Source organism: Vigna angularis, chromosome 2 (genome assembly GCF_016808095.1).
Source record: "Vigna angularis cultivar LongXiaoDou No.4 chromosome 2, ASM1680809v1, whole genome shotgun sequence".
Classification (NCBI taxonomy): Eukaryota; Viridiplantae; Streptophyta; class Magnoliopsida; order Fabales; family Fabaceae; genus Vigna; species Vigna angularis.
In genome coordinates, this window is record NC_068971.1 from 47,302,171 (window position 1) to 47,313,505 (window position 11,335).

Here is an 11,335-nt window from a genome sequence, read left to right on the forward strand (position 1 = left end):
TTATTTATAATTATTAGAAGATGTTCGTATTGTTAATTTGAATTTTTTTATGTATAAATATGATATCGAGTTTGAGTATTTGAAGTTTAATTGAATCAGAATTTGATTTAGATAGACTAACTTATTTTCTATTAGCACTATAAGTTAAAATGATGTAATTGTAAGGATGTTATAATAATTATATTTGTGTGATTATGTGTTTGGTTGATTTTAAGGTATGTGAAATTGGAATATTGATGTGATATGTTAATTAAGACATTAGTATATGATTGAGAAACAAATTGTTTGTGTTTCATTAAATTGGTTTATGATATCATATTTAGAATTAAAATATAACATAAAAATACTAATTGAACTCAACCAAACAAACTGATATTTATCCAATTTTTTGAATGATGATACTAATTAGATAACCTATTTACTCCAATACAAAATTTAAGATTTTAAAATTTATAGACTTTGGATCTATTTACGCTTGAGCGAGTCTTGTTAATAAGTTTTTCAAAGTTTTGATAGTTGGATGAAGTGAAATTCGTTTTATAAAATTCAAAATAGTTTATGGTGGTTTGAGTTATTAAACAAGTTTGGTCTCCCTAAATGAATTTATTTAATAAAAACTTTCAATACTTATTTACTAGATGAGACGAAATTCTTGTAATTCAAATTCAGAAAGTTCTTATTCAAATTCAAATTCCAATAAAAAGAAAATATGTTTGTTGTTACGAAAGAAATGGGGCTAAGTGGGCAGGAAACATACCAATAGAGGAACACTATCACTGAAAATAAAAAGCGAAAGCATACACTACATGATTATTTTCTTTGGAAATACGATGAGAACATTTGCATGTTCCTATAACTATTTGTTTAACTAGGTCTCTACGTTTAAAAAATTCATAAATTAGTGTTTTATTTTTAAAAGTATAATTATATTACATTTGAGATACATCGTATTTTATAAGAGTATAACATAACTAATGATTGGTCTTAAGAGATAAATGGAATGCCTTTTTCCAACTTAATACTGTTTTTGTTAAATAAAAAGGTATGAACTTTAGGGCTTTATTATTAAAATTTTGACTGAAGTTTTGCAAACGTGTCGCACTTGGATTTGAAGTATGTGCTAGAAAAGCAGCCAAACCAATACTGGGGAACATTTCATCACTTGGTCGGTTTGTCCGCCGGCCCATTTTCTCACACTTTTATGCAACATTTTATTTTCATTTTCTATTTCGAAGAAAATTCCTTAAATATGTCCTAAAAAACCTCTCTTGGTTTTTCTAATTTTAATGGACGATACTTCCCTTCTAATCTACCAAGTGAGATCCACTGTCATATATATTGTGTTGTTTTAAATTTTAACAATTCAAACTTTTTATTTTAAAAATATACAAAATCAAAATTAATTTAAATATTAACTTTAATTTATTAAGATAACATTGCATGATAGAAAATGAATACACGTACAAGCTACATCTATGTTTTAGCTAGCAATTATAATGATAAAAATCAATTTGAATGTTACAATTTTGGCCGAGTGATAAATATTCCAGCAAATTGAAATGGTGTTAAACAGTAAACATACTGGTGAATAAGAGCATGTTTGTTTTTCTCATTAGAACTCCAGGGATTTGTTAGTGGTGTATCCGAATTCGTTTGCACGATTATAATGGGTAGAACAAACACAAACACTAAGTCATTGCAGAAATGGAGAAGGAGAAGAATTTTGGACAAGGAGCTTTTTACCACTTGTATGTCATTTTATACAGCAGTTTCTTTACAAACCAACTACAAAATCATGACCTTTACCACTGACAACTTAGTTTATTGACAATTACCAGTCACTCGATACCTCCACAATGGCCTGGACTGGCATAATTCTTCACTATGTATTATTCCTTATTTTTTTCCGTTTTCTACTCTGGAAATTTACCTCACAAACCCCAAATGCAGAGACAAAAAAAGGTGAAGAAAACTGAGAAAGAGGCAGAGTTGGCCAGCGGCAACTATCATTTTGAAGAAACTTCAGAAGCACAGCCAGCGATAGGAAGATCACTTGGGGTGCAGACGAGAGCCCTTTGTTGTAAATGTCTCAGACTTTGTTCCATGCTTACTTGAACCATCTCAGCCAGCATCTTCTTTGCTTTACCAGATTGATCATCCCCATCAATCTGTGATATGATGTTGCACACTATATTCTCCAGAGTGTCAGGTTGAATTTCAGATCTCGGATAAGGAGACTCTCGCAGTAACTGCAAAAGGGTGCGTGCTTTTGACTGAGACTTAGGTGTCCCTTGAACAGTAAGCTCAAGAAGTCCTGGAATGACACCTTCTCTTAGAATTGGTTCCCGGTATTTACATCGATCGCTTTGGCACATTGTCAACAGTGCTCCAACAGCATGCTCCCTACTTTGGAGAGTGCCACTTTCAAGAACTTCCACAACTGCCAGAACCCCGCCTTCCTCAGATGTCAGGGCAGTTCTGCCCTCGTCATAATCCACCAAGGATTCTATCAAAGCGCAGCATTTTTCAGCTGTTTTTGAGGACTTTTTACAGGTTTTAAGAAGATCAACTATGAAAGGGATTGGGTTTGTCTCGAGAATGGTACTGAGATTAGTAGGGTGAGTTGATAAATTAGAAAGAGCCATTACTGCATCAGCTTTAGCTTGGGGGCTTCCATCTCTAAGGACCTCTACAAGAAGAGGAATGGCACCACAAGCACTGATAATTGGTTTGTTGGTCGAAGAGGCAGATAGTGTGAGCAATGATGCAGTTGCAGACTCCTGCAGATTTACATTTTGAGACTTGAGGAAACTAACTATCGGTTCTAATGCACCAGCCTCCACAATATTGATTTTGTTCCTGCAAGTCCATTCAAGTAATGAATACGATTGAATTATGACTAAAAAAACTATCTACGAAAAGTTTAAACATGATACTTGTAGAATGGTAAAGTCACAAAATAAATAGCACAGGGTAAAGTCACATCAGATCTACCAGAAAAAAGAAATTGAAATCCTGATATCTTTTATTCAATCACAACCTGGAACATACCCAATCTTGTCTTTAGATGTAGAAGACTAATGATGTCATGGTACAATGTGGAAACAATAAAAATACTGATGTAAGCAAGAGTAGAATAAGATCTGATTCCCCTGGTTTCACCCTCTTGTGGTGGTTAGATATTAGGTGATTTACTTCTTGCCATGCACATCTTTGTCCATGATGCTGGCTCAAAACACTTACCTTAAGGTCCCAGGGAAGAGGAAAAAACAAGAGATAGAGGATCTAAATTGACAGTAATCGTGTATTAAAACACGAGCCAAAACAAGAAATTTTAGGTGCGCTTGTTTTGTATAGGTGGAAGATGGGGGGAAGTAGGAATTTGGAATGAAAGTCACTTCTCAATTGTTTGGTATAGCAAAAATGGGGGTAGGTTGAAAAAGGAGTGCAGCTCATTTACGCTCCACCCCACAAATTTTGGTTACTCCTAGAGCATGAAAGTGATTTTTTACCCTCTATCCAAGCAACAATGAGTAAAAATAAAAACTTTCTACCTCACCCTTTAGTCCTTCTTTTACCTTCCCGTTTTCAACCTCACTTCACTTGAACAAAAACAATGAGGAGAGGAGTAGGCAGAAAGTCATTTGAACATCACGTTCAATGCAGAGATCTGAACCATCTCTATAAAAATTACGCCCACGGTTGTTAAATCACTAATTTAAAAACATTGAAGAAAAATAAGATAACAAAGAAGATAGAATTCTCCCATTTCTATATCCTAGAAGTCATCAATGCATGCTCAATGGCTTTCCTTTTTAACCCGTTAGGTAATTTAATTATTTTCGGTATATGATAACCAAATATGGCATTATTATTCGTCTAGATGAGCCTAATCGTTCTCTAATATTTTAACCCTTAACGCAAATATTTAGTTAGCAACTAGAAGTGAAAGCAAAATAAAGGAATTAAACTGTTCCTTTAGCTAGAAGGTGAAACTTGACTCTAAGCAACGAGCACTTAATGATATAAAGACTACTTCCACAATAAGACATGATCCAAAAAGGAAAAGAAACAAAAGTAAAAAAGAAAGAGCACCATGTGAAACAAAGGAAATCCACCTCGCAATCGGATAAGTTTCAACAACAAAAAAGCATCCAATTCTTTCTTGTGTGACATAGCATTAGCATGCATGCATAACAGCCACAAAAGCAATTATCATTCACAAAGCAACGTACTCGACATGCTAGAATTCACAACACGCAAAATAAACACTAACAAAAGTATTATAATTAGTTGATTAATTAATAATAATAACAGTATTCTATAAGAATAATAATAAAAGGTAAATATCAATTTGATGGTTCATTTTATAATTTCAAGAAACAAAATATTGTAGAGTTCAATCAACCACTGAAATATGTGACTCTTGCATTCTAAGGCATGATAAAGTGGTTTTCCTTATTTTCTGTCAAAAGATGGAAACTAACTACCCCTCCCTCCCCCCAAGAATAAAAGTATGGTATACCATGAATCACCCATCGTCATCATCATCCTTCCTAACAAACATCTAGGTAGAATATAAAAACGAAAACTCAACCATCCCGCTCAAAAAAATTATAAAGAAAAAGGAAAAGAGAAGAAAACTAGTAGACAGAATAAAGAGCAGAATCAGAATCATTGTGTAACACCGTATATGCTAGGTACCATTATTATACAACACTATACTATTATTATGATTATAGAAATACATCAAATCCCAAATTGACAATATTTAATTCCAATATCGAATCCCAACTCGATGGCTTCAAGGTATTGCGTATGTTTCATAAAGCACACGAATTCCCAGAATCAAAAAAGTGCGTCAAACAAAACTAACATAAAATTAATCATAAAACCGTATAAATTAAAGAAAAAAATTAAACCCACTACAAGTAAATTAATCTCACGAGGGGAAAAATCTAATTAGTCAATTATGTAGGGGTTTCGTTCATTTTTTCATAAAAAATATGATTAGTCAGAATTTTCCACCATTTTTAATTTTGGGTGACTAGAAAGGAAAGAAAGGAAGGGTAGTGAGGTACTTTTCGTCCTTGACGGCGAGGTTGAGCAAGGCGAGGAGAGCGGATTCGTGTGACTCGGGCGAGTCGACTCGGAGCATGGAGACGAGTGGACCGACAGCCTGAGAAAGTTGGCGCCGACAACGTTGGGACGTCTTGGTGAGTCGGCGGATGTCACGAGCGGCTTGAAGGCAGAGGTGGGGCTCGCCGGAGTTGATGAGTTGCAGGGCGCGGCGCACGGCGAGCGGTGTCCGCGGCTCCTCCGTGTCGAAAGTGACTCCGTCGGAGGAATACGAGGAGGAAGACGAGGGAGAGAGCGAATGGGGACTCTCCATTGAGGTGGTAGCGAGAGAAAGAGAGAAAATATCTGTTTGGTCTGAAGGGAAGAGTGAGAAACGCAAAGTGTGTGGTTTTGGTGCGGAGGCTCCTGGGAGAGGCGTTAAGCAACAGTTATTTCTAACATATATATATATATATATATATATAGAGAGAGAGAGAGAGAGAGAAAGCTGTTGGTTTGGTAGTTTGGTAAAACATTAGAACAACTTTCATATATTTTTTATTTCTTTCTTTCTTTCTTTTATTATATTATTACACTCTATATGTATGACACAAAAAGATTAGATATTTTGAATTGAAGTTTCAAAGTTATTAAAGAAGAAACTTCATTAAAAATAGTCAATTAATTTATTCACCCACATTAATAAAGTTATCTAAAAACAAATCGCTGAAAAGAAATTAAAAAGGTGCTAAAATTACAATTTAGTTAAAAATATCAAATTATATCACCACGTATAGATGAAGACATGGTTCTAACATCACATAACAATTATTATATTCAAATATTTTTTTTCTTATAATTATATTAATTAGTATTGTTTGTTATATTGTTGTTTTGGCTCCGTGCTTACGTTGGTCTGGTCTTCAATCAACGTGTTACACTGTTTTTGGTGGGCCTTGGTTTGGGTACATTATTATTTTTAGCTTTTGCGCATGCTTCAAAATGGCCTAAATATCCCTTCCACATGTTTTAAATTGGTTTTAATATTTTTAGGGCATAATTTATTTGGTTGTGGAAGGGTCTGATTGCAAATTGGAAAATGATAGAATTATATGTGAGGGGAATATGTGTAATAACACAAAGGACATAGAACTTATGCTTTTGTACCGTTGCCTATGCTGTGTCGTCGGTAGGTTTGTTGAATTTCAAACAAATGAATATTCAAAACATAAGAAAAATGGATATTCAAGTGGGAAAATTAAAAATGTCATCCAATTTGCTTCATTTAAAACAAATAAATTTTATTTGTTCAACTTACTCATTATGGATGCAAAGCCATTCCTATTCTCTCCTGCTTCTCTTTCTTTTAAATTTATTTTCACATATGTCGTTTTCTTATTTTGTATTTTTTTTTTCTCAAAATCCGATCATATATCATCATAGTTTAAAAGTTAATACAAAATTTTAAGTGATCAAATTTATAAAGAGAATAAATTCACATTCATTCTAAAGATTTTTTTTTTCTTCTAATTTAATCATCAATATTAATGAGATCAGTTTGTAAGAATGATTCTTTTAACTCGGTCAAACTCATATTAAAATTTGATTATGTTTGGATGCTCTATTCTATGTTTCTATATTTTGGATTATTGTTTGGTATTTAAGTTGGTTTGAGAAAAAAATATTGTATGTAAGGAAAATTATTTATATTTTTCATAAAATCTTGTGCTAGATTTACAGCGACTAGCAAACATATAGTACTTTTAAATTTGATTTAAAAGTGTTTAAGTGTTCTATCTATTCATTATGAGGCCAAATTTCACAGTTAATTCACTTATATAGTGGATCAAAGCCACAAATATCTTTAATTCACTTGATTCCACATTATATTGCTTATAATCAATAAATCATGCATTTCTTTCTAATGATAATATTTTTAATGTTTTTTTATTGTTAATGATAGGTTGATGGAGGGATCAAAATTAAAACAAAATGAAGAATGATAAATGAAGAGAGAATGATGACGAAGGGTTTGAAGGAATGTAAATTGCACAATAAATTATAAATGATAAGATATTAACAAGTAAAAAAAATAGAAGAGAGCACTCACTCAAATTGCTACAACTAACATTCATTTTATCATTTTTTTTATATTCGCAACATTCTCACTATTCTATATTTATCTCCTATTCTAACAGTTACTTGACACAATAAAATAAAACAAAATACATAAATAAAAGTAACTATTATAAAATCACCTCCATCGTGTCACATATATTTAAATTGTTTTCACGTTCTGCTATAGTTATTGCATGTAACTTCTTTCTCGTAACTTTAGTCTCATTTTCAATCTTCTTACTAACGACACGTTTTTCCTACTTTGATTCAACTACTTTTGATGTTTTGTGTCTTAGTCAAATTTTTTATGTTTTCAAGAATGTTTTATATTTGATTTTTCATTTTAATACTGTTTACCTTAACACGTTTTTTTCCAAATTTTTTATGTTAATGCGTTTGTTGCATCATTTTATTGCTTTTCATCATCTATATATAACATATTTATATATAAATTCATATGTGGTCTATATGTAGTTATTGTATGTTAAACTTTAAATAAAGTATGTTATTATGATTTGTTAATTAAAATATATTATTTATATGTTTTTTAAACGTTTATTTTCATATTTTTATTTTTTATATGAATTAGGATAACTATAAATGCAAGAATAGGAGAAGAATAAAACTTATTCATTTTGTCCTTCGGTCTAATTCTAGAGGTAATTTATATTTCTACTTCCTTAAACTATTATTACGATAAAGATATATGATTTTATTAGTCTCTTCTTATTTAATTGAGTATATTTTTTAGGAAACTTTCTAACAAAATAATCAACACAATTGATATGTCAGAACCGGCTTGTAAGGTGAGGTTTGTACCTCACTTATATATTATAATTTAGCCTTATCTGATGTGGAACTTCCAACACACCCTCTTCACGTGGTCCGATAATAGCTCAACAACGGGTGAAATATAAATGCCCAAGAAACAAGAAATATCGTTAGGATAGGCTCTAACTTGGCTCTGATACCATATTAGAAAGTGGGTTTTAAGCCTAACTCAACTCCACAAAATGAGTTTGTAAGGTAAAGTTTACACCTCACTTATAATTTGATCTTATTTTTAGTCGACGTTGGACTTCCAACAATTATGTAAAAAATGACAAATATATTATTCCTATACTAAAAAGTTTAATACCCATTTTGGAGAATAAACCCTCAGTCTCATTTCTATATTCTCTTCTTTCACGTCAAACTAATTTCCTTGCACATTACAATGGTGATAATTTTTAAAGCTTTTAAATTTGTTTGCATTTAAGTCATGGTTACGACAAATGTTACTATATTTAACTTTAAATAAAAATAACTATTTCATTAACATTTTGAAATATTTCTTTTTCCTTTTAATAACAATCACATAAATGTCACCTTAAATTTTCGCATAAATTCTATGTAGGTGATTAAAATGTTCTAAGTTGTTTTTCTGTATAATTGGTTTATCTAATTATGTGTAGCAAGGTTGTGAGTGAAGAAAGAAGATTATACGATCTTGTCCAAAAAAGAGTATAATCTTTTATGAATTTGAGTCCTCTAGGAGCACAATAAAAAAAATTAGAAAAAAACGCGAAATAAGACGGAGATGAGGACGCCACAATCTAGCAAATTGATAAGTAAAGGAAGATTCGCTACAAAGATGTTAATCTTTTATAAGAATCAGAGTTCTAAACCAAGAACGAAGAGAATCCTCTCTCAAAAATGCAAATGCATATATTATGATTCCAAAAGTGTCTACATATGTATTTGGTGTCCCTATATATAAGTACAAATGTTTAAGACACTTAAAAAACTCTAAAAGAAAGCTCAATGACAATGGGTCCAAAAATAACTTGAAAAATAGAAATAAATTGTTTGCAATTAAAATAATAATACAATTTATTTAATTTTCTAATTTATTCTTCAATTGTGCTGATGATCTTCATGTTTTTTAAATTCTATTTTTTATGAAAGATTATAAAAGAATCGAGATTCAATTAGACGTGTTTTAATCTTTGACTTTTATATAGATCTTTTGAATTGTAAATGTTTTTTTCTATTTTTTTTTATATATGTTTAGTGATCTACTATAAGAAAATGGTGGGTTTTAGTTAAAGTTGAAGTATGAAACATGGAAATGATGAATATCACCTTAAAAATATGCTTAAGGCACGGGAAGAGACCTAATTGGGGAATGGAAACCTATTTCTGCACATCACTTACTATGCACTTTTTCCACATGCAATGGTGAGTGAAAGTCTTCTTAGAATACAAGTTTTATATTTATAAAAATAAGATCATTTCAACATTAATGTCATTTATCACGAGCAAAAGGTCTTTCAAATATGTTCTTTCCTTCACCTTCAAGTGATTTTTCCACAAGATAAGCCTTTTCTTTTTCTCCCTTTTCTTATTTTTTATTTTATTTAGTGAATTCGCAGAGAGCTATGTTAGTTCAGAAGATCAAGGGATTGATTTGTTTTTCAGAAAAATATTTCCATTTAGTTCTTTTAAACTATGATTACTATTTGTTCAAATTCAAAAGAAAACAAAATATTCTTATGAATTTATTATTTTCCAGATCATGTCATGATTAGCTAAGTTGCAGGATTCCGAGAATTGCGATTCTCTGCAGAAGATTATTATTCCATTATTTGTCAGGCTTTTATTGTGTCGGTGACTCGTTTCTTTATTTTTTTCTCTTTCAAAATTTTGATATTTTGTTCTATATTTTTTAATTGGTCTTTTTCGTATTATTAGAGAGCTATTAAATATTTATTTTAGTAAATTAAAATTTTTGAAGTGATATTTTCATTACAATTAGGTCGTTTACATTTAATGATAATTGTATTTATTTTTTCTTTTCTTTCTCTATTTCTTCATTTATTTTCTTCCTAACCAGATTCTTATGGACTTGAACATTTAATGTTATAAGTATTAACAAATTAAAATAAGTATTAATTTTAAATATTTATTATTTTTCAAAAATTTGATTTCTTAAAATAAATATTTAAAGTTTATAATATTTTTGCACTTGTTCTTATGGGTTGATAGTTAATCTTAATCCACAACTTCTTATAGTTAATCTTAGTCCACAGCACTTGTTTTACTACATGGCTTGTTCGTTTTTTTTATTTATCCAGTTAATTATATATGTAAAAGACACTCCAATAATTAACTAATTATTCAGATATTTTACATAAATTTATACAGTATTGAGTAGGCTTTTATTTGAAGACTTAATAATAATATAATAACCTTCTAATCTTATTTAATTAGTTAATCCTCCAATGCTACTTTTGTCATGACTAATCGGTCAAAAGAGTGACATATCTCACATACATCGATTGTTAAAACCGATTTTGTAAAATTTATTTAAGTTTAAAAACACTTTTCATCGAAATCAAATAAAAAGCATGAGATAATCAATGAAAGTTTATAATATTTAATTGAGGAGGAAATAATCACACTTCCATTCCATAAAATATACATAAAGTTATTGATTAAGATTATTCGGACAAGATTTATATTATAATATAATAAATGTCGATTTCAAAGTCTAAAATGTATGTATTGCTGTCAATATGAATGACCTTGAAACTTTACACGTTAAAATATGTTGATATTATTTATTACATATTATAATATTAGACGGTAACTTGCCCTTATTTGTGTTTTGTTTTGTAATGATGGCTATAATAATGTATTTACCAGATTGCAGAAATAAGCCTTGCATAACATTTTTTTTAATTGCCGAAATAAATTACGAATTGAATGTGTTTAAATAAGCTTTCAATATATCTACAAGAGTTGTTTATGAATTATTAAAGAAGAAAATTATTATATAAAAAATTATAAACAGCTCAAATTTATTAATCTACATTAAAATGATGTTTTTATTTATAATAAACTCTCCTTCTGAATGTTTTAAATGAAATATGTATAGTTGTGTATATATACTACTTTTTAATTTTAATTTCTTATAATAATTTTTGTATGAAATGTTTAACGCTGATTCAAAACTAACTATAAGGTTGTAATCTCTAAACAGTAAATTTGGTTCGGTGAGCAAGAATTTTTTTTTAACTAGATTGTATTTCATAAAAAAAAAAATTTAAAGTTTATTTGCTCAAAAAATGAAATTTGTTCTATAACGATGGAGATACTAATTTATGCTATTTTTTAA

The 11,335-nt window shown here is 30.1% G+C and overlaps 1 protein-coding gene across 1 annotated transcript; it reads right to left on the reverse strand.

Moving 5' to 3' along the window:
- Nucleotides 1-1,721: 1,721 nt before the first annotated feature.
- On the reverse strand, nucleotides 1,722-5,516 carry LOC108329482 (U-box domain-containing protein 4). Its single transcript, XM_017563701.2, has 2 exons — nucleotides 5,082-5,516; nucleotides 1,722-2,859 (listed from the first exon to the last, which is right to left on the reverse strand). Exons 1-2 carry the CDS (start codon nucleotides 5,390-5,392, stop codon nucleotides 2,007-2,009), a joined length of 1,164 nt encoding a protein of 387 aa, XP_017419190.1. The 5' UTR covers nucleotides 5,393-5,516; the 3' UTR covers nucleotides 1,722-2,006.
- Between the last annotated feature and the right edge of the window lie 5,819 nt (nucleotides 5,517-11,335).

Excerpts from the sequence above, each read along its gene's own strand:
- LOC108329482 (XM_017563701.2), bottom strand. The coding sequence starts at position 5,392 with ATGGAGAGTCCCCATTCGCTCTCTCCCTCGTCTTCCTCCTCGTATTCC. Across the intron at positions 2,860-5,081 it reads CTCGCCGTCAAGGACGAAAA|GAACAAAATCAATATTGTGG; the intron begins GTACCTCACTAC and ends ATGGACTTGCAG.